Here is a 23818-nt window from a genome sequence, read left to right as displayed (position 1 = left end):
GTCTCAGAGAGGGCCGCACGTGTGAGGCACGTGTGAAATGTTTGCCAGTCACCGCGTGGGAAAGCCAGCAGCCCCCTCCCACGGCAGCCAGTGTCATATTCTACGTTGCTGTTTCCATCTGGAGCCCCCGTGCCCCCTGCACCCTCAGCCCTTTGGGCATTTTCGGTCTTAGCCTGCTCCCTCTCACACGTGCCTCGGACAGCTTCTCTGTCAGGTTTTGTTGTGCACATACGACTTATAATGATATATTGGGATTCGCTCTGTGTCCTTAGTCTTTTTCCCCCCTCAGACATGGTTTCTTTAATGGCCATATGTCCTTATTCTTGTCATTCTTTCCCTGCAACTTAGCAAAACCTCCAAGTATTGTACTCATGGTGTTTGCTTCCAGAGACCTGTGCCCCTAGACAAAGACCGAATGTTGCCTCTTCTTTATGAAGCCTTATCAGTAGAATCAGGTTTCGTGCGTGGTCTTCTCCCAGACTCTGGTCCTGCCTCTGTGAAATCACCTGTGAGGGATTGTAGTGTTTTATTTTGACATCATATTCTTTCTTTCTTTCTTTCTTTCTTTCTTTCTTTCTTTCTTTCTTTCTCTCTCTCTCTCTCTCTCTCTCTCTCTTTCTTTCTTTCTTTCTTTCTTTCATGTTTATTCATTTTTGAGAGAGAGAGAGACAGAGCGCAAGTGGGGAGGGGCAGAGAGAGAGAGAGGGAGACACAGAATCCGAAGCAGCTCCAGGCTCTGAGCTGTCAGTACAGAGCTCAACACAGGTCTCAGACTCACAGACCGTGAGATCAAGACCTGAGCTGAAGTCGATCGCTCAACACACTGAGCCACCCAGGCACCCCTTAGTTGCCAAATCTTAAAATTTAAGTAAAGTCACTTAACAAAATCTCAACACTTAAAACATTTTGTAAGTGGTCCCTTTTGTCAAGGCCTAGAGAGACAGTAAGAATCTAGCAGTGATGAGTGCCCTTGGCTTCCAGACTCTGATTTCTAAGCACTGTTTCCCACTAGGATCCAGGGCTTCTTGGAGAACTGGTTTGGTTCTAGGTCTGGGACTGAAAATGAGCTAGAAAGAGCAAGCTGTTGATGAATAATGAGGCCTTATCTAAAGGACACAGGAATCACTGTGACAGAGCTCCCAGTGGACAAAGATGGGACAACCTGAACATCAGAAAAAAGTGTGATGGCAATCAAGTGACATACCACATGTATAAAAATCCACCAGTTCATAACGGTACTAAATCACATCTAACTTCCTGGACATCCCTGGAGGCAGTTGTCCACTCCAGTAAGTACAGGGAAAGGCTCAGCCATTCATCACCCCTCTCTTCTGTATCATTGGTGCTCTGGGATGGTTGATAAGGAACAAAATCCTTCCTCACAGACAGATTCTAGGTTTTAAGTACAGAGAACTTAAGAAATACAAAATCACCATTTTGTAATCCTTGATAAAATAACGAATCTGGGAAACAACGTAGGGCAGGTGCTCAAATCCACGAGGAGAGAGGTCAGTGGGACCTTCCCATCGGATGGACCTCACCCGCAATCGCACACAAGCATTTACTCTGGAAACTCCACTGCAGTGACGTGAAGTCTCTGGGTGGTGGGATGTGGTCCTAGTTCCTGTGCCCTGTGGAAGCTCCAGAAGGAGCCCCGGACGTGAGCGTGGTGCAGAGGGTGCTCCTGATGTAGTGCCGTGAGAGGGATAAGGGAGGAGAATTGGCCGATAGTCATGTCAGGAACCGGTGACACCCCCACGTCCCCTCCCTGGCTCCGGGGGGAGGGGGCCTCCCCCTCAGCAGCTTATTAGCATGTCACCTGATGGGAAGTGAGGAGAGAGTTGATCTGCCTGGAGCCACCGCGCACAGCTGGCGGGGAGGGCCCCGTGCACATGGAGCAGCGTAAGCGGCTCCTGAGATGTTGGCCGGTTCACCTGGCTTCCGCAGAGCCCCGAGGACGCTCGCAGCCAGGCTCATCCCCCGCCTGGACAGCGAGCAGACGGAAAGGAGGGGCTGGAACGCACAGGCCGTGGGGTCCCCGGTGAGCCGGCCCTGCACGAGAAGCCGGCAGCCGCGATGCCTCCCTGCTGGCACTCGCGCTGTGCAGTGTTGGTGCGGAAAGGCCGATCCATAGCTAAGCCGAGGCATGTGCTGCGGGGCTCTTCCTGGATGACTTTGCAGGGGGCGTTAGGCTTCACGGGTAGATTCATTTCCGTCTTCATTTCAGCAGGGTTTACTCAGAGGCCGTAATCCAACTTAATAAGACACCTAAGCCACGAGCACCGTACCCAGCATTAGGCAAATGAGGTCATTTGCACGCCATCGCCTGGAGCCCTTCAGGAGATTTATCATGTATACATCGAAGATGATTTCCTTATTTAAAGAATTTTGTTCATCTTGCAGATAAACATTACAGTGTCACATCCAAAGTTAATTCTGGTTGCTTTCTTGCCCCCCTGTTTCCCAGAGAATGCTGCTTAGACACAGAAATGCCTGTGGCAGCAGGTTTTACCAGTTAAAATACATGTCCTTACCTCGATATTTGCTACTTATGGTCCCCAGTCCCGGAGGAGCACTATACCTGCTCTCTGGCAACCTTGTCCCCTCTCTCTCAGTGCAGCCGTGTGGCTGTGTGATGATCGTCAGCTCTCACTGTCTCACTGCACTCAGTGCTCACATCTGCCCCTCATTGCTTTCTTTTTTCTTTTTGAGAGAGAGAGAGAGACACAGACAGAGCGAGAGACACAGACAGAGTGTGAGCAGGGCAGGGGCAGAGAGAGAGGGAGACACGGAATCCGAAACAGGCTCCAGGCTCTGAGCCGTCAGCCCAGAGCCCGACGCGGGGCTTGAACTCACGGACCGCGAGGTCATGACCTGAGCCGAAGTCGGACGCTTAACCACCTGGGCCACCCAGGCGCCCCTGCCAGTCACTGCTTTTTAATGCTTTACCTCTTTCCATCCTGAGTAGTTTCTTCAGAGCAGAAGGTTGGCTCTGGTTGAATGCCTTCCCCTAAGGCGATCCCACCTTGGACCAGCGGGACCAAGCCATTCATCTGAAGCTGGGGCGACTCCTAGGTGTTGTGTCCCTCTGTCACCACTGTCCCCGTGCCCTCCGCCTTTCCCTGCAGGCAGTGGCAGAGGAAATGGAAGCCAGGAGGAGTGAACTCCCTTTCCGCCTCCCTTAATCCTTCCAAAGGGATCAGTGAGAAGACCACTGGCTTAGGTCTGACACATCTTTGACAAGCCTTGGGCCTGGTTTGGTCTCAGCTTTTCCATTTGTAAAAAGAGCATTGCGATGCCTGCCTTCCTGAGTAGTTACGCAGTTTGGGGTGTGTAACGTGCTCTTGGGCTCCGGGGTGTTACAAAGCCTGTGAGCATGTTGTGGACCGTTAGCCGGCATTCCCTGTATCCTGTTTCCCTCCGTCCCAGCCGGGGGGGTGGGGGGGGGGGGGGGGGGGCGGGGAGCAAAATAGTCTGGGTTTGTAATTATTCTCTTAAATATCTATGACACAGATGGATTGTAGACTCCTTGGGGAAAGGGCCTGGCATTTACCTTGGTACCTGGTAATTTCTGGAAATGTATTTGTCAGGTAATAAAATATACTGATTCTCCAGTCCTGCCTGCCTACTGAATTTCTTGGAATTTGGTAAGGATTTTTTCTCTTGGGAAATGAAGTCTTCTAGAAGACAGTAATTTAACTTCCTTTTTATCCATATGCCCCTGAATGGAGCCATTGCTGGTGATTATTTAAATGAAGTGAATAAAGCATCTGCTTTCTTTTGGTCTCTTGTAGCAGCGCCCCTTCATTTGTGTCACAATATGGACTCGCTGGACTGGCATGGATTGGGTTAAGAATTTTATTTTGCTCAAACCAGGGGCCCCCCCCCCCCCCGCCAAACCCAAAGACCCCTACTTTTACTCTTATTTAATTGACCTTCATTTTGTTTTTTTCTTTTCAGAAAAGAAAGACGTGACTCAAAGCCTGGAGAACTACACGTGCAAATGTCCTGGGACCATGGAACTCCTCACCCTCCCAGGTGGGCCCACCCTGCCTCCAGTGCCCTTCACCAAGCTTCCCATCGTCAGGTAAGGCGGGCCTTGCCAGCGTGCCCAACGGGCGCCTCACTGCCAGATTTTTCTACCACTTGCGTCATAAGTGTAGATCTTGACAAGAGTTTCCATTCTCTTTTTAAAAAATTTTTAAGTTTTACTTATTTATTTTGAGAGAGTCAGGGACAGCGGGAGTGGGGGAGGGGCAGAGAGAGAGGGAGAGAGAGAGAATCCCAAGCAGGTTCCATGCTGCCTGTTGCAGAGCCCGATGAGGGGCTCGAACTCGTGAAAGTGCCAGATCCTGACCTGAGCCGAAATCACGAATTGGACGCTTAACTGACTGAGCCGCCCTGCTCCCTCCCCTCCACCCCTGAGAGTTTCAACGTTTGATTGCTGTGTATCTGGTTCATTATCTCATTAAATCTCAGCAGTGGCACTAGGAAGTGGGAGTATGGTGTCAATGAGAGAATTGGGCCAGTGGCATTATGTAATTGCCGTGTGCCTCGTGGACGACACAACCGGATGCAGACCCTGGTCTGCCTGCTTCCAGAGCCCGCGGCGTGACCTCTGCGGGGATGAGACATACCTGACCTTGCCTCTTCCTCCTACAGGCTTCCAGGGTTTCCCCTTTCCTTAGACCACAGGCCCCTGCCACACGGACAAGGGTGTAGCCCCTCCCACACACTTTGGTGACTTCCCTGACGCCGTGCGTGCCCTGGGGTCCGTCTTTCTTCTGCCTGGCGGTAACCTGTTGCGTGCATGCTCGTTTTTTCAGACTCATTACAGGCCTGGTTTTTAGGAGGCCTTTGCCGGCACTCCCTCCTGGTGCACACACCCGCCATGGGTAGGAGAGTCTTGGGTCTCCATTGCACCCACTGCTGGCCTGCCTCACAGTATGCGCCACTGTCTATGGTCTTTTTAAATGATTTTTCAGGGGCGCCTGGGTGGCGCAGTCGGTTAAGCATCCGACTTCAGCCAGGTCACGATCTTGCGGTCCGTGAGTTCGAGCCCCGCGTCAGGCTCTGGGCTGATGGCTCAGAGCCTGGAGCCTGTTTCCGATTCTGTGTCTCCCTCTCTCTCTGCCCCTCCCCCGTTCATGCTCTGTCTCTCTCTGTCCCAAAAAATAAATAAATGTTGAAAAAAAAATGATTTTTCATCTTCGTCATGAACTGTCAGCGTCTAGATTTGCATAATGGGACATCCCGAACCTAACAGAACATTCTAGGATTTTGGTGCTGCATCTAGATCCCCACGTGGTCGGGAGTTTTGTCAGTGGAGCAGGGTGGGCTGGTCCTGGCAGGTTATCGGGGCTGAGGAGGAAAAGTGCTTTTCTCCACACGGAGACGCCGGGAGGGGAAGGTTATGTCACAGAGGCAGCCCCGTATGGAAGGTAGAACGTAGGGTTTATTCTTTACTAGTGTGTGACCTTGGTTCTGTGAGCCTCAGTTTCAGATCTTGAAAATGGGTGTAAAAATTGCCGCTCCTGGGGCCGTTGGTGTTGTTTTAGCTGAGCTGATGCTTACAAAAGCCTGGAGCCCGGTGGCTGGCACATCCAAGCGCTCAGTAAATCTCCGTTTTCTTCTTGGAGACATCTTACCCCTACATTTGCAAATAGAGAATTGATTGAAAAAATACTGTGATGTTAGCTCTTTAATCCCCTAGCTGTCTACAGTCCTTAGATGAAACAGATTGGGTAGAAGCAGGTGGTCTGGCGTTTAGGCAAATACTGTTAAATCTTCAGCGACCAGTGTTTCGGCAACGAACCTGTGCCGGGGAGCTGCCTCTGAACAGCGAGGTGAGCCTTGCCGGAGGCCCGGTGCCAGTTCTCTTGCCTGGTGTGGTCAGGGGTGAGCTACAAAAAACTGGTTTTATGTACTACCCACCAGGTGTAAACACGTTCTGAATGGTTCTCAGAGACCGTCAGCCTCAGAAATGAGCCGTTTGTCCCGGTGACTCATCCGTCACCCCGCTCATGCCTGATGTTGTTAAAACTAGAAAGAGAAACTGCATGTAATCGGGTGTGGGATGCCCCGTGGGCGGGGTCTTCACCCCACGGCAGATCAGCACCACTGGTGAAGTGGAAGGAAACCCCTTTGGAAGATTTGGCAGGTCAGCACATCTCCCAGCCTGCCTTGCTCCCCGTTGCTCATGGGACAGAACCCGACTTGTTGGCTTTGCCTGACTTTACAGGGCCGCCTGTGGCCGCTCCGTCTCCAGATTTTGCTGTGAGCTCTTGTTCCTCTGGTCCCACCAGGGCCGTGCACCTTGCACAAGCACTTGGGGCCGCAGAAGTGTGTGACGGGGTTTTATTCCTTTGTTTGGGCTTCGTCTTCTGCTTGAAATGTCTCTGCTGCCCCGACTGCCTGTTACTTAGTCGTCTTTCGAGATTTAGTTCAAGGAATATCTCTTCTCTACAGCCTTTCCTGAAGCCCCCCAGGCGCAAATACGTACACCCTCCGTGTACATTGTAATTTCTTTCGGCCGCGACTTGACTCTGGATGAAGGGGACAGGGCTCTTTCTCTCCTCTGTGTGAGGACACCCTGGGAACCACGACGAGGGCCCTTGAGGGCCCAAGCGTGCTGGCATCCTGGTCTGGGACTTCAGCCTCCAGGGCTGTGAGGGGGAGACATTTGCTGTTTAGGCCCCCCTGTGTTTGGTATTTGTGTCACAGCAGGCCTGACGGACCACGACCGGCACTCTAATGGTCTGGATTGTCCCCGCCATACAGTGGGGAGTGTCTTGCATTGTGGGGGCTGCATATACAACAGGCATGAGTGTGATTTCTCAGGAGCAAGATTTTGACGAGAGTTAAGCGGTGGAGACTGAGACCTGTACCATCGTGTGAGAAAGCAAGCGCAGATGCTGATTACAGGTGGCAGACCACGTGATTGGTGTTCAGTCAGACTGCGGAGCACGGTGGGAGCTCAGAGAGCCTGGGTGGGATGGTCGGGGGTCCACGCTGCATGTGGGATTGCCACCCTCCTACAAAACCCGCGTTCCTCATTTCTCTTGGAGAGGGCCGATGCAGCTCATGCGGACTGGGACGACATTTCGGGCACTCGTGCCTGGAAACAAGGACTTTGTCTGCAGTTAGAGCCAGATTCAAGCCAGGCTTCAAGAGTCAGCCCTGTAGCCCCAGGAGGAGCTCAGCATTAGGTGCAGTTGAAGACTAAGCTTCCGGGAAGTGTTCCAGAGGAGCTGGTTGAAAAAGGCCCACAGCCGTGAGTGACCAGACCCGCTGGGTAGGATTGTGAGGCACAGGCTGCTATCTTGCTGGAGATGCCTCGTGGGCTTGGCTTCAGCTGTAGAAGAGAAGACTGGAGCCCTTACGTCTGTTGAGAACTTGCCTCGTCCTTGACAGTAAAACCATCTCATCAGCTTACAGGAAATACTTACCTGCTGTGTGTGGCATGGGCACGTGACCTGGGCTCACCCAGAAGCGGTTAAAGTAGTCATGTGATGCAAGTTAGCCCAACAAAAGGAGCCAAAAGATATCCCTGCTGTAATTTTATTCTTTTTTCAATTAAAAATTTTTTATTTTTTTATTAAAAAAAATTTTTTTTTTAACATTTATTTATTTTTGAGACAGAGAGAGACAGAGCATGAACAGGGAAGGGTCAGAGAGAGGAAGACACAGAATCGGAAGCAGGCTCCAGACTCTGAGCTGTCAGCACAGAGCCCGATGCAGGGCTCGAACTCACGGACCGCAAAATCATGACCTGAGCTGAAGTCGGCCGCTTAACTGACTGAGCCACCCAGGCGCCCCAATTAAAAAATGTTTAATGTTTACTTATTTTTGAGACAGAGAGAGACAGAGTGTGAGTGGGGGAGGGGCAGAGAGAGAGGGAGACAGAATCCGAAGCAGGCTCCAGGCTCCGAGCTGTCAGCACAGAGCCTGACGCGGGGCTCAAACCCCCGAGCCGTGAGATCATGACCTGAGCCGAAGTCAGCCACTTAACCAACTGAGCCACTCAGGTGCCCCTCTGCTGTAATTCTATTCTAAATTTCAGTCGATCGAATATTTGTTGAGTGCCTGAGCTGCTCAGCCCAGTAGTGAATGCTGGGGCTTCAGTTGTGGTCAGGCAAGAGCCACACCCACACCGAATGGTCAAGAAGGAGGCTGCCAAACCCACATCTGGTTCCCACTGCCCAGAGTGAGAGCAGAGGAAGTCCCATGAAAACTAGAAGCCCTCTTGTTTTGTTCCTTCTAGAAATCTCCATAAAATGATAATGTACACAAAGGCCACTAACAGTCCTGTAGAGTGTTCACGTACTGAAGTTGTGAATTATTAAGGAAGAAATGGTAGTAAAGCTTAGCCGCCATTTACAGTAAATAGTGAGGGTTCATCTGGGGGCGGTATTGGGGGAGGATTTGCTGGTTGTTTTCTGAGAAACTAATATTGGACTTCTTTAGTCTGGGAAAGAGTTCTAGAGTTCGTGTGGGTATTCTTTTTTTTTTTTTTTTAATTTTTTTTTTCAACATTTATTTATTTTTGGGACAGAGAGAGACAGAGCATGAACGGGGGAGGGGCAGAGAGAGAGGGAGACACAGAATCGGAAACAGGCTCCAGGCTCTGAGCCATCAGCCCAGAGCCTGACGCGGGGCTCGAACTCACGGACCGCGAGATCGTGACCTGGCTGAAGTCGGATGCTTAACCGACTGCGCCACCCAGGCGCCCCTCGTGTGGGTATTCTAATTGATAAGGATCAAACCCTCCAGTCAGAATGGGCTTTGAGTGGCTTTGGTACTTTTAAAACTTAAACTTTTTTTTGTTGTTGTTGTTAAAAATTTTATTTTTAAGTCCTCTCTACACCCAACGTGGGGTTCAAACTCTCAATCCCGAAATCAGGAGTTGCATGTTCTACCGACTGAGCCAGCCAGGTGCCCCTAAAACTTAAAGTTAATTGTATTTTTTGAGGAAGGGTTACAGGTATTTATTCACAAAGGGGCCTAGAGGCCATGATAGTTGGGGCTGTTTTCCTGGTTGATGAAGCTGGGCAGCCAGCCTCCCAGATCCCAGTCCGGGCTCGGCTCCCGGGACCTCATCACGTTCAGCCTCTGCCCGGCATCTTTTCTCTGTGTGATTGCCACACGCATAACCTCCCTGACGCATCTCACAAGCGCTTTGTGGGGATCGTGAGAACTGTGGTGCTCACGTGTCGCTGCCGTGGTGGCACGTGAGCCCTTTCCAGCCGTGTTCGTCGTGTTTGGCCAAGTGTGGGGCACGTGTGGCTGCTCTAGTCGCTGCCCCTCCATGCAGAGGTCCCCGGCAGGTTCGTAGATAGGTTTCTGCTGTGAAGAAGGTAGATGGAGTCAAAACCAAGCAAGAGAAGGTTGGCAGCTTTCCCCGCTTCCTGTCGTTGGTGTCTCAGGGGGTGCTCTGTGCTGCCCTGCACGGTCCCCATCAGCCACAGTCAGGCTTTGACATGTCGGCATTTTCCAAGTGGAATCTCTAAATATGAGCCCTGTTTTGGACACTTTATCCCTGGAAATCTGCTTTCCTGTTGGCGGCTTCACAGACTATGTGTAATGTTATTAGTTTTGCAGTGATTCCTGCTCAATGAGCTATGTTTCCTTTAGGTCAAGGGCTCAATAATTGTTCTTCTATAGGATACATTTTATAAAAAGACATTTGATGCCAAGTTTTGAGTTATGAATGAATGCTGTGACTGCTTGTTGGGCTACTTTTCTGGCTGACCATAGAATTCCTTCTCTGAATTCCTTTACATATTTAATTTTAGTTTATTTTTTACTTCTGTGTTTTTTTTTTTTCCAAGAGAGTGAGCAGGTGGGAGGGGCAGAGGGAGAGAGAGAGAGAGAGAGAGAGAGAGAGAGAGAGAAGGAGAATCCCAAGGAGGCTCCACGCTCAGTGCAGAGCCCGACGCCGGGCTCGATCCCACGACCCTGGGATCATGACCTGAGCTGAAGTCAAGAGTCAGATGCTCAGCTGAGCCACCCAGGCGCCCCTCTTCTGCCTGTTATAGAAACCTTTCATGAGCTCTGGAATTTCTGTGCTTGTATAGAGGAATCCTGTAGAATCACAGATGACATCTCGTTTTTAGGTGGTGACTGTGGCATGGGGTGGAGAGCTTTTTGTGTTGTAAGAAAACAGAATCGTTTTACACGTAAATAAACACGACACTGTGCTTGGTCCAAGGCTCAGCAGTCTTGGAACCAGTCTGGTCCCAGCAAGCTTGGAACCAGAACTTAATTTCTTTATTCCAGTCCAGTGTTGGAGTCTTTGCACCAGGGGCTTTGGTGTCTGTTGGTAAACAAGTGTTGTTTTAAGGGGGGGGAAGAGAAAGGCTTTTGCAACCCACTCTGTGTTAGGCATTATTACAGGTGCTCTAGATGTAGGAGCTTGCTTAGTCCTCAAAAGTGGCCTGCTACAGCTTGAATATATCACTTCAGATGCTTCTCTGTCTTTGCCTGAGTTCGGATCAGTAGAAACAAAGACTTGTCTCAGGCAGACAGAAGATCCAGTGAGCGACATGGCCCAGGTCTGGCCAGATGATGCCACCCCAGTGTCTAACAAAGCCCGGTGACTACGCCTCTTTGCAGTGTGTGCCCTCTGCATGCAGGCCCCAAGAGAAGGTGCTGAGCATTGCACAAGCTGGTTCTCCTTCCAAATTGGCCACCTGCCTTAGGAGGAGTGAGGGAGGGGCAGAGCGAGGACAGGACCATTACTCTGAGGACAGCCCTTCCCACGGAGGCGTGGAACTAGGAAAGGAGGTGTCCTCTTTCCCCATAGCATTATCAGGTAGTGGTTGTTTTCCTGTTCTGCAGGTGGAAAGGCCGAGGTGCAGGGGGATGATGTAATCCATGACAGTTGAATAGCTGGTGGTTCCTTCAGACTCTGGTCAGGGTCTGTGCGCACCTCGGTATGCTTCTCAGGGGGCAGCCTGAGAATTACCTGCAGGTGAACGCTTTTGGCTGGATGTGAGATCCATACCAGGCATAGCACCCTGGCCAGTCTTGAGGTTTGGTCACCTTAGTCCCAGTGTAGTGTGGCACGTAACTTTTTGAATGCTTGCAGACAGCTAGGGTTTGCCACTATTGGTAATCAACTGCTTTGGCTTGAGTTTATCGTTTTGAAAGATTTGGAAGCTGAGTTAGAAATTCAGCTTTGGGAGGTGATTCATTCAGTGTTTCTTGAGCTACCGGGCACTGGACGCCCAGGTGCCCTGTCCTTGCAGAGCTCACAGCCGAACTGAAACAGGTAAGAAATTGTGAGTGGTTCTGATCCAGTATGAATAAAGCATAGTGGGTGCATGCAGAGACAGGGGAGTCAGAGCAAGTGTGCAAGATAGAATCCTTGGCTTGGAGCACTTTGGTTTGTAAGCTCTGTCTCCTCCCTTGGATCGTTGTGGAAAATGGATGACAGTCATGCGTGTGGCTGTGACAGTCCACGGTGGGGCCGGGGGGAGTTGTGAGCGACCGCTACGTGCCGTAGGGATACTGTACATAAGACAGGATTGCACTAGGTATCTCAGATTCCTTCCAGCTGAGAAAGGCACTGATTGTGCCGATTCTACACGGGGGTCTTTATTAGTCAATGTGGGTTAGCCTGTGCTGTGGCAGAAATACTAACCCTGAATCTCGGAGAGATGAGCCCTTACAACAAGGGTTTATGTCTCACACGATGTTTGATGCAAGTCGAGCAGTTTTCCAGGGCAGGTGACCTCTGAGGCTACTCGGTGACCCGGAGCCTGCGTCCACGCCTGTGCCCCACTGTGCCAGTATCTGGCCTCCCGGATCGCCGCGTGGTGGAGGCGAGAGAGCTGGAGGCTGGCGCACTGCTTCAGCGTGCGTTGTCTCGTGGCTGAGTGACATCCTGTTGTGTGTCTGCACCACAGAGGTGCTCGGCGTCACTCGTCATCAGGGAGATGCGAATCGAGACCACAACGAGCTATCACTGTGCACCTGTTACTGTGGCTGTCGTCAAGAAGACAAGAGGATGCGGACAAGAGGGAACCTTGTGTGCCGTTGGTGGGAATGTAAATCAGTCCACCCACCGTGGAGGTTCCTCAGAACGTTAAAAATAGATCCGCCATATGATGCAGCAATCTTGCTTCTGCGTATGGATCCAAAGGGGGTGAAAACAGCATCTCGAGGAGACGTGTGCACCCCCGTGTTCATTGCAGCATTACTCACAATGGCCCAGGCACGGAGACAACCCAAACGCCCATCAACAGATGGGATAAAAAATATGTGAAAAGCAACGTCCTAAAGGTGCTGAAAGGAAATGAGAAACAAACAAAGGGCTGAGTTCCAGGGGGACGCCCATGGCTCCCTCACGACCTGGGCGGAGTCCCAGGGGGACGCCCATGGCTCCCTCACGACCTGCTGGCCTTCCCTTCCTGCCAGGAGGCGCTGCACGTGCAGAGGGCAGGTGTGCTGGGAGGGTCGCTGCCAGGCCACCCAGCATCCCACCTCCACCCTGGCCTTGGAACATTCCAGATTCTAACCCCACTGGGGTTATGCCTAGCTGGTCATGGAGGGTCACAGGTGCTGTGGTTTAAGAGCATAGTGCCTTTTTGGGCAGTCCCTGTGGTGGCTCCAAACTGCAGGGCACTTCCCTTGTGCTCTCCGGAGTAACTTGTGTTGGTGGGCGGGGCTGCAGTCAGACCTGATGTCTGCCCCCAGCCCACTGCTGGGGCCACAGTCAGGCTGGTGTATACCTTATCTTCCCCTCTCCCAGGGGCAGGACTCACTGTGGAGTGGTGTGGCCCCTGTCTGGGCTACACGCACACTGCCAGGCTTGTGGTGCTGCTTTGATGGGATCTGGCCAAGGGCGTATTAGCTGGGGTGGATCCGCAAGGTGCACAGGGGCGGGAGGGGCAGGCTTAGCTCAGAAATCAGTTGCATTCTTATACGCTTATAAGCAACAGAAAGACTAATAAAGAAACTGATCCCATATACAATTGCACCAAGAATCATAAAATACCTAGGAATAAACCTAACCAAAGATGTAAAAGATCTGTATGCTGAAAACTATAGAAAGCTTACGAAGGAAATTGAAGAAGATATAAAGAAATGGAAAAACATTCTGTGCTCATGGGCTGGAAGAATAAATATTGTTAAAATGTCAATACTACCCAAAGCAATCTACACATTCAATGCAATCCCAATCAAAATTGCACCAGCATTCTTCTCGAAGCTAGAACAAGCAATCCTAAAATTTGTATTGAACCACAAAAGACCCCAAATAGCCAAAATAATTTTGAAGAAGAACACCAAAGCAGGAGGCATCACAATCCCAGACTTTAGCCTCTACTACAAAGCTGTAATCATCAAGACAGCATGGTATTGGCACAAACACAGACACATAGACCAATGGAATAGAGAGTTCAGAATTGGACCCACAAAAGTATGGCCAACTAATCTTTGACAAAGCAGGAAAGAACATCCAATGGAAAAAAGACTGTCTCTTTCACAAATGGTGCTGGGAGAACTGGACAGCAACATTCAGAAGAATAAAACTAGACCACTTTCTTACACTCTTCACAAAAATAAACTCAAAATGGATGAAGGACTTGAATGTGAGGCAGGAAACCATCAAAACCCTAGAGGAGAAAGCAGGAAAAACTTCTCTGACCTCAGCTGCAGCAATTTCTTACTTGACACATCTCCAAAGACAAGGGAATTAAAAGCAAAAATGAACTATTGGCACCTCATGAAGATAAAAAGCTTCTGCGCTGCAAAGGAAACAATCAACAAAACTCAAAGGCAACCAACAGAATGGAAAAACATATTTGCAAACGACATATCGGACAAAGGGCTAGTATCCAAAAATCTATAAAGAACTCACCAAACTGCACACCCGAAAAACAAATCATCCAGTGAAGAAATGGGCAGAAAACATGAATAGACACTTCTCTAAAGAAGACATCCAGATGGCCAACAGGCACATGAAAAGATGCTCAACGTCGCTCCTCATCAGGGAAATACAAATCAAAACCACACTGAGATACCACCTCACGCCGGTCAGAGTGGCTAAATGAACAAATCAGGAGACTCTAGATGCTGGAGAGGATGTGGAGAAATGGGAACCCTCTTGCACTGTTGGTGGGAATGCAACCTGGTGCAGCTGCTCTGGAAAACTGTGGAGGTTCCTCAAAAAATTAACAATAGATCTACCCTATGACTCAGCAATAGCATTGCTAGGAATCTACCCAAGGGATACAGGAGGGCTGATGCACAGGGGCACTTGTACCCCAATGTTCACAGCAGCACTTTCAACAATAGCCAAATTATGGAAAGAGCCTAAATGTCCATCAACTGATGAATGCATAAAGAAATTGTGGTTTATATACACAATGGAATACTACTTGGCAATGAGAAAGAATGAAATATGGCCTTTGGTAGCAACGTGGATGGAACTGGAGAGTGTGATGCTAAATGAAATAAGCCATACAGAGAAAGACAGATACCATATGTTTTCACTCTTATGTGGATCCTGAGAAACTTAACAGAAAACCATGGGGGAAGGGAAGGGGAAAAAAAGTTAGAGAGAGGGAAGGAGGCAAACCATGAGAGACTCTTAAAAACTGAGAACAAACTGAGGGTTGATGGCGGGGTGGGAGGGAGGAGAGGGTGGGGGAGGGGCATTGAGGAGGGCACCTGTTGGGATGAGCACTGGGTGTTGTATGGAAACCAATTTGACAATAAATTTCGTATTAAAAAAAAAGCATAGCACCTCCTGTGGTGTCACAGCTTTAGGCCGTGTGATTGGGGTAACTTGCAGTCTGTCTCGTGTCAGTTACCTGATTGATGACGCGGAGGGCATAGTGATAGAACCCAAGCTGGGAGGGTGGTTGGGATGCTTAACTGAGGTGATATGTACGAAGTGGGGAGCAGGGGTCTGGATGTGCTCAGGCTGCGGAGTTCGGCCACTTCCAGATAAACGGTAGCTGACCGACCTGAGCGTGAGTGGCTGTGAGCGAACACCTACAGCGGGGACAGCAGCTTAAGACACAGGCTGTGCTGCTGGGGAGTCAGCCCTCCTCCTCAGGAGAGCAGATGGCACTATCAGCCTTTGTACCTGGCACTGTTGGCTCTCACGGTCAGGGGCTCCTCCGTGTGGAGGGTGCGCCCACCGGCGGGGAGGCAGGTGGCAGGGAGACAGCCTGTGCCGCCCGGCAGGTAACGGAGCCTTGACTCGAAGCCTCCCAGTAGTCTGTGGGGGAGGGCCCCGTGCGCGTCCTGTAGACGAGGGGCCCGGTGCAGAAAGGGCAAGGCACTTGTCCCCAGGCGTGGAGCTGGCAAGCGGTGCAGTTCAGGTTTTGGCCGGGTCCTCCTGGCCCCCAGGGGCTGGCCGAGGGCGTGACTGCTGTCCGCCCTGGGGAGCATGGTCCCCTGAGGTCAGGTGCAGCATGTTTCTCCTTCTGCTGTTTGGTTTGTTGTTTCTCTGTCACATGAGGTTTGGCAGTATTTATGCTGAGGCCACACTAACAAGGCGGCTGAAGTGTTTTTGTTTGTTCCATTTGAAACAACAGGCGTGTGAAGCTGTTGAACCTTCCCGCCAGCCTCCGGCCACAGAAAATGAAAAGCTTGCTGGGTCAGAACGTGTCGACCAAGAGCCCCTTCATCTACTCACCAATTATCGCACACAACCGTGGAGAAGAGCGGAACAAGAAAATAGGTAGGCCCCTTTATCCTGGCTTCCTGGCTGTGCCCTGCCGCCCGGCTTCCGTCGGCTTTTCTACGTTCCGCTTCCTTCGTGCATGTGTGTGTATGCTCCATGTCACTTCGTCCCATTTGCTGCCAGCGTCAGACCTTTGCCCCTAGATCTGATGTCTTGTCTTTTACTTTTATTTTTAAAAAAGGCTTATTTATTTATTTTGAGAGAGGAAGGGGGGAGGAGCAGAGAGAGAGGGAGAGAGAATCCCAAGCACGCTCTGCCTGCCAGCGTGGAGCCTGATGTGGGGCTTGATCCCACACACTGTGAGATCATGACCTGAGCTGAAATCTAGAGCTGGATGCTGAACTGAGCCACCCAGGCGTCCATAGATCTGAGTTGTTTTTTTTTTTAATTTTTTTTTTTTAACGTTTATTTATTTTTGAGACAGAGAGAGACAGAGCATGAATGGGGGAGGGTCAGAGAGAGGGAGACACAGAATCCGAAACAGGCTCCAGGCTCTGAGCTGTCAGCACAGAGCCCGATGCGGGGCTCGAACTCACGGACCGTGAGATCATGACCTGGGCTGAAGTCGGATGCTTAACCGACAGAGCCACCCAGGCGCCCCAAGATCTGAGTTTTTAAAATTGATTCCATCAAAGGTGAGTTTTGGGGAAGTTTTAGAAATGGGCAGACTTGTGTTATCTAGACTGAGGCAGACGACCAGAGAGTGATGTTTGGAGCCCAGAGTGACTTGGGAATCATCAGCCATCAGAGGCTGACCTAGGTTTGGGCTGGACTGGGGTAGGGGCATCACTCTATTTTCTCTGTTGAGCCCTTGTTTGTGCTGGAGCTGCGGATGCCCATGCCAAGACGTCTGGTGGCCCAGCAAGGACCGGTGAGCTGTGTTTCAGGGATAGATAAGGGTCAGTGGTCATTCTTGAGACTCTCTAACGTGCTTTTCTGTGCGCCAAGCTCCCCCCTGGGTCTCAGCCCTGTCTGCTCATCTCCTTCCTCGCAGCAGACCCAGGCTCGGGTGCCCCCTCTCTGTCCTTCCAAAGCCTGGCCCAGCAGCGGGTCTCGTTCTCCGCCAGCTCCGCCTTCCTTGGGCCCCTTACATCTTGACATAATGGTGCCCAGCGCTGCCACACGGGAGCCTGTGTGTCACAGTGTCGTAGCTGAAGGGTTGACGGGCGCGGCCCTGGTGGGTCATTGCTGATTCCCTCTGAGGAGTTTCAACACGAGACCTGAGAAGCTTTTGCTCTCTGCTTTCTTCTCCTGTTTTACTCCTCCTCTTAATCTGTACCCTAAAGGTAGCAAAAAGGCAGCCTGACTCCATGAGGAGCTTCCTCCCAGGGTACAGGGGTCCTGCTGCACTTATCTCCACCCCCGCCCTGCAGCGGGGACCGTCCGTGGCCTGCCTCTGTGTTCTGCCGCTGCCCCTCTGACTGCCCCTGTCCTCACACCCAGCCGCACGGCTCCTTGCTGTCCTTGGAATGTTACAGTCTAGCTGCGGTCTCGGGGCTTTGTGCTGGCTACGCCCTCTGCCCGGGGCTCATCCCCCGTGCCATCCTCAGAGAGAGCGGTCTTCTCTGATCCCTGCACCGCTGGGGCCGCCCTCCCAGCCCTCCGTGAGGCTGGGTTCTCTTCATAGTCCTCAGGTACGCGCTCACCTGTTTCTGTTTCCCTGCCGTCTGTTCACCCGCTGTCCTCCCACCAGCTGCTGGAAGAGTGCTGCACGGATGCTGGAAGGAATGGGGTAGATATTATGAACCCCATTTTACAGATGAGGAAACTGAGAGCCAGAAAGTTTGAATGACTTGTTGAAGGACTCAGCTCAGGCCTTGGCTCCTGGCGCATTTCGTGCCTGTTGGCTTGCACCATGTGGCTCAAGGCCAGAGTGCCAGCATTATGCACGCCACACGGTCTCAGTGAAGAGTTCTTACGTGAATACCGGCACTAGAATTTCTTAGCATCTGTATGGATCTCATAATAAACCTTATTCCCAGTTAGTTATCTGAACACCTTAAAACCGAAGTGTTTTGTCGGAGAGGAAGTTGTTCCTAAGTCAGAGGGCGTACCTGGGCCGGGGGTACTCGACAGACCCCGTGCTTTCTTGTAACGGCCGGCATTTCTTTGTTCCACCTTCATCTGAGGGTGTCACACTTCAGCGCATGCAGTTTTCCTAGTGTTTCTGGAAGAAGTAAGTGTTAGTTTTCTTCTATAGTTGGAGAAACAAAGAGTGATGACCTCCCAGGTGGCAGAGCGAAAACCTGAGTCCACATCTTTTTAGAGCAGGCTGGTGCCCTCCGGTTTTCTGCCAAGCACAGAGCACATGTGGCAGGGGCTCGAGTGAGTGATGACACCAGCCCCTGCCCTCTGCTGGTGTCCCGCTCAGTGTGGGCAGGCAGGACGTAAACACATGAGAGGTTGAATGACAAGATGAGGTGTAGGTCAGGTTGTCTGAAACGGTAGGCCTGTCACCAGCAGTACCTGCTGACTCTCCTACTGAGCGTGGACAAGCAGTAGGCGTTGGACCAGCTGGGGGCAGGGAAACCTCACACTTCGGAAGGCATCCTAGAGGCTCCCTTGGTGGTGATGTTGTCTCTTGGGGAGCAAGGTATGGTTTGGGAGGCTCTGGTGGTTTGTTATTTAAAACAAGAAGCAAATAAAGGAAGAAATACGGGATCGTGTCCTTGAAAAACAGAGGGTGAGAGAGAGAGATAGAAAATCCCAAGCAGGCTCTCCACTGTCAGCACAGAGTGTGACATGGGGCTCAGACTCCTGAATTGTAAGATCATGACCTGAGCCGAAATCAGGAGTTGGATGCTCAGCTGACCGAGCCACCCAGGTGCCCCAGTTTCTTTTCTTTTTTTTTTTAAGTTTATCTCTCCATGCTGTCAGCAGAGAGCTCAATGCAGAGCTTGAACCCACGAACCGTGAGATCAGGACCTGAGCTCAAGTTGGACACTCAGTGGACTGAGCTGCCCAGGTGCCCCTCTGCTATGTTTCTGAAAACAGGATCCCAAGTGCGAAGCACACTACAGTCTCTCTGTGTATGTGCGTGTGTGCGCGCGTGTGTGTGTGTGTGTCCCCATTGGTTCAGTTGTTCACCCATCGATAAACTCCCCTCAGGTTTCCTACTTGCCAGGCATGTGGCAGCTGGGGCCCTGCGGTTCTAACGATGCCGAGGTAGTCGTGGCCCCTGCAGTCGTGAGGTGTAGGTACAAGCTGGAGGGAAGTGTTAAGTAGCAATTTCAAGCAGTAGAAAGTACCAGTAGGTGAACCAATAAATAACATAATGGCTAGTTTTAGTTAGCGCCATTAACTAAACAGAGATGGGCTGAAGTGGAAAAAAACCAGCCTCCTCTGTGGCTTTGGAACCCTGGCCTTTCTCGACTGCATAGCTTTAATAAATATATTTAAGACGATGAGGTCTTGAGCCTTCTCTGACAGTGTTGGAGTGTTTTCTGTTTGCGCCACCATCAGGGGAACGAGAACCAGGCCACGGGCATGTTCCCCAGGAGCCGCATGCTGCTGCCTGCCCTCCTCACCGGGCTGCTTGCGCCGAAAGCCTGAAAACCACATCCCCCCCCCACTCCCTGCCGGCCGGATGCCGTCGGGTCTGCCACGGTGGCCCTTGCGTGGGGGTGACAGAGGCCGTTCTGCCCCTGGTGGCCTCCCTGGTGGCGGTGGTGGTGCCGGGTGACGTGGCTCCCCTTGCGTTGGTGATTGAATCTGTGGCAGCCCGGGGCTGTGGTGGGGTCTGTGCCGCCAGCTCCCTCCCGTTGTCCAGCGGGGACTGGCACCCGATACGGAGTCAGCAAAGACCGGTAAATGTTCCTTAACGTGAATGAGTGACCAGCTGCTAGTGTTTCCTGGATGTTACTGGGGAGAGACCCCCCCCCCCAAACAGGCGTTTGTGGTGAAAGCTTGTCTTTGACATTCTAGTTGGAGTCTGTTGATTTGGAGACAGTTTCTCCTGCCCCTCCTCCCCCCCCCCCCCAGGCACCCCTGCTCTGGAGGACAGGCTTGGGAGGACTGGAGGAAGCAGGGGGGCTCAGGGTGCATTGGGGGGAGACCGGGGAGGGCCCGGGGCTCCCATGGGCGGGGCCTGTCTTCCCCACGGAAACGCCTCCTTTGACCTCTTTGGAGGTGGAAGACTGGGGTCCAGTTCCAGGCTGTGTCTTCCTGGTTCTTGATGGTGGGCGGGCTTCGTCTTCAGGCCGTCGCAGTGGAAGCTGTACTCCCTTGGGCCATTGGAGTCTCTGGCTATTCTTTTCGGTCTCGTTGGAGTTGGCCATGAGCTTTCTCCATGAAAGAATGTTTTTAGGAAACTGTCACCCATTTTGTTTAGAGGAATTTCTAGAGGTTATTTGGGAGGCCTGGAAGCATGGGACTCCTTCTCAGGACCAGCTGCATGATTTGTGGGGCCCCTTGTTCAGAAATTATGAAGGCTTTGACCTGGTGACAGCAGAGCATTAGCCAACCCCCTCCCCCTCCCCATCACCTCAGCCTGGGTCTATGTGATTGTGGCTCCAACCCCTCCCCCAGTCCCCTCTAGAGCCAGTCCTGCCTCTTTAGTTTTTCCTCTCCAGTCTTAAATTGTTGAGGCTTCTCTTTATGAAAATAATGCCCTGCATTGTTGCAGAGAGCTTAAACAAGCATTTTTCCAGTGATTCGCATAATTGCATGATGCTGCAGGCATTATATCCCCAATTGACAAGGGAGAAGATTAAGACTGAGTCAGTAAGAATGACCTACCCCGGGCCGGACAGCCAGCGAGTGTGGGACCCAGTCTCCGGCCAAGGTTTACGAGTCAAAGCCCAGGAATTATCCTTATCATGTGGGTCCTCATTGCAGTGACAAGCACCTGCTCATCTGGGCTGAGGATGAATTCCGTGGATGATGCAAGGGTTTTTCTGAAATATAACAGAAGCCTCGGCCAAAGTGCATGTTATTTGTTGAATACCCACGGGTAGGAATATGTAATTTATATTCTGTGGCTTCCAGTATCTTTTTGGCAATACACTCATCAGCGAAGACCTGCCTAGAGGTTTGAAGAATCACATATCTTTAACCTAAAACTCCCATCTCTATAAATGAATCTTTGAGTATAATTGGGGGAGCCATCATCACAGCAGGGGACGTAGAGTGTTCGGGAACAAAAAACCCCGGGGGGCAGTTTCTGGGACCGGCTGTGCTCCAGCTTGGAAGACCTTACCCATCTTTCTGTCTGCTTGTTGCCAGCGTCGCTGCTGCCCCAGTTCAGCTCTGGGCCGAGCCGATTGTGGCACATGCCCCGGGCTTGGGCACGGCGGGCAGGGCCGGGGGGTTTGTGTGATGGGTGCTCGGACACGGTGGCAGGGCCGGGCTCAGTGCTGAGGTTGGCCGCCGCCCCAGAGGCAGTGTGGTGGCCCGGGCAGGCCGTGGCTGTCACGTGGCCTCGGGCCACAACCTGGCCTTGCGGCTTCCCACGGTGCAGCCTCAGACGAGACCGCGCTTTCCCGGGCTGCTGCCGTGTGGAAGACCAGAGCGGCTCATGCAGAGGGCTCTCCTGAGGGTCGAGCGAGGGGATGTTCCGAAGGTCCCTGGCAGCTGTGGCGAGCGCTGTGCTAGGTGCTGGGGATGCAGCGGGGGCTCAGGAGCGCGTCCTGCCGCGTGCGTCATCCAGCGTAGTGGACAGAGTGTGGTGCGGCTCAGGGCGGGCAGGGCCTGGATCCGTGGCTGTCCCTTCCGTGGTTTCTGGGGGGGAATCTCGAGGAAGGGCCTCCACCGTGTGGTCTGACACACTGAGGCTGGGAGAGATGATCTCCTTCTTTCAGAAAAAAATAGTCACGTGACTGGTGATGTCACCAGTGACTTATCTTAGATTTACCTTTATAGAGTGGGGCCACGCAAGTTTAAATGATTCCTTTCAGAACCCCAGGAAAATGACTTTTACAAGTGTTTTTTAAAGATGTTTGTTTACTTATTTTTGAGGGACAGAGAGAGACAGAGTGTGAGCAGGGGAGGGGCAGAGAGAGAAGGAGACACAGAATTCGAAACAGGCTCCAAGCTCCGAAGCAGGCTCCAGGCTCCGAGCTACCAGCACAGAGCCCGACGCGGGGCTCGAACCCACGAACTGTGAGATCGTGACCTGAGCCGAAGTCGGACGCTCAACCGACTGAGCCGCCCAGGTGCCCCAGAAAATGAGGTTTTAAATGATGATTTTTTGACAATGACAGAGAAAACGGCCCCTCAGTGGCCGGGCAGAGCAGCCTGTTAAAACAGTTGACGTTTTCACTGGCTGTGGGAAGGTGCGCGGCGTGGGTTCAGAGCTGCTGCTGCAGGGCCCCGTGGAGGCACGGCGCGCCCCGGAGGATGGCTTCTGTGAGCCTGTCCTGGCGGGTTCCGCCTGACGGCCGGGTGGCCGGGGAAGGAGGGGGCGGGATGCAGGTCGGAGGAGGCCTGGGTTTCTGGGGCCAGCGTGGTGGGGCAGCACAGCGAGGAGAGCACGGGCCTGGAGCCCGGCAGCCGCGAGTCCCGCTCTCAGCCGCCTCCTTCGCGAAATGGCCGGGAGGGCGGCCCTTCAGCCTGGCGGGGCCTGCTCCTTGTGTGTGAATGAGGACGTCCTTGCTCTGCTGACCACTTCCCTGCATTGACGGCAGGCTCAGATGAACACACGGTTGTGCAAGCACTTTGAGTTTTTATTTGTTTTTGAAGTTTATTTGTTCTGAGAGAGAGAGCGAGCGTGCGTGAGCAGGGGAGGGGCAGAGAGAGGGAGAGAGAGAATCCCAGCCAGGCTCTGTCCTCTCAGTGTGGAGCCCACTAAGGAGCTCGAACCCATGAAACCGTGAGATCGTGACCTGAGCCAAAACCAAGAGTCGGACGCTTAGCCGACTGAGCCACCCAGGCGCCCCACGGTTGTGCCAGCACTTTTAAAACGAACTCACCTGGCAGGCTATTTCTTTATTTCATCAGTTTGAGGATGCCAGCTGTGGGCCATGTGTCACAGGTTTGGCGTGGCCGGTCTAGTCTGTGTGCAGGCTGGCGGGTGCAGTGTTCCCACTGGTATCTTTATGAAAGCTCGGTGAAAGCTGAAGAATTCTAACTAGTAAATCTCAGTACCTACTGTGAAAAACCCTTTTAACACCAGTGTCTGTTCTAGATACTCTTTGAGTTCCCAGTGCTGGGTTCGAGGCCCTGCTGCACCACTTCCTAGCTGTGTGATTCCTGGGCGCATTTACGAACTCGTCTGGACCTCGAGTGTCTGCCCTGTCACAATGGGGATTATGAGGCCTGTCTCACGAGGTGATGATGAAGAGTAATGAGATAAACTTCTCACCAGTGCCTCACACCCACACGACACGACTCGTGCCCAACATATGTTAATTGATTTCGAAGTTCCTTCTGGTTTGCAAAAGGGTTATCTTGAAGCAGAGAGCCAGGGGAGTGCAGGTGGGGACTGCTTTAGTTTTCTGTCGCTTTGTAACAAATCACTACCACCTTAGTGGCTTAGAACAACTGAGATTTATATTCTCGCTGTTTCTGTGGGTCAGGAGTTTAGCTGGGTCCACTGTTCAGGGTCTCCCAGGCTGAAATCCAGGTGTCAGCTGGGGCTTTGTCCTCATCTGGAGGCTGGAGGGAAGGATCTGGGTCAGGGTCCTTCAAGTTGTTCTCATTCCCTTCCTTGTGGTTGCACGACTGGGGTCCCAGCTCTCTTGCTGGCTGTTAACCAGGACCGTTGCCATTTCTTCGAGGCCCTCTGGATTCTTGCCACTGTGGCCTTCTCCATACACCCACTCATGCTTTGAATCTTTTCTCCCAGGAGGGGTGCGGTCCCTTTTAATGGCCTACCTAATTAGATCAGCCCCTCCCGAGGACAATTTCCCATTGATGAGCTCGAAGCCAAGTGATTTGGGACCTTTATGCAAAATCCCTTCACTTTTGTTATAGAGCTTAACCTAATCACCATATTCACACTTGGGGTGGGGGGAAGATTACACAGGGCGTACCCACCAGGGTTGGGGATCTCGGGGGTCATCTCAGAATTCTGCCTTCGACAGCTGTTGGACTACAGCTGACCTGGGCGTGGCCTGGAGGAGAGGCCACCATCTTCTCTCACATTCTTAGAGAGGGGACCGGGGCGGGGGGGGGGGGGGG

General features: G+C 52.0%; 1 protein-coding gene across 6 annotated transcripts in view; it reads left to right on the top strand.

Annotated features, from left to right (window-relative positions):
- The window catches only part of TRAPPC9 (trafficking protein particle complex subunit 9), a 578288-nt gene that overhangs the window by 121673 nt on the left and 432797 nt on the right, over nt 1-23818 (top strand). For all 6 annotated transcript variants that reach the window (XM_040494495.1, XM_040494496.1, XM_040494498.1 and 3 more), the window contains 2 exons: nt 3961-4087; nt 15552-15697. In XM_040494495.1, coding sequence (XP_040350429.1) covers nt 3961-4087; nt 15552-15697 — 273 coding nt within the window. The remainder of the gene's footprint in view (nt 1-3960; nt 4088-15551; nt 15698-23818) is intronic.

Source organism: Herpailurus yagouaroundi, unplaced genomic scaffold, assembly GCF_014898765.1.
Source record: "Herpailurus yagouaroundi ecotype Mexico unplaced genomic scaffold, PumYag 186, whole genome shotgun sequence".
In the NCBI taxonomy this organism is placed as follows: Eukaryota; Metazoa; Chordata; class Mammalia; order Carnivora; family Felidae; genus Herpailurus; species Herpailurus yagouaroundi.
This window is presented reverse-complemented; position numbering and strand designations above follow the sequence as displayed.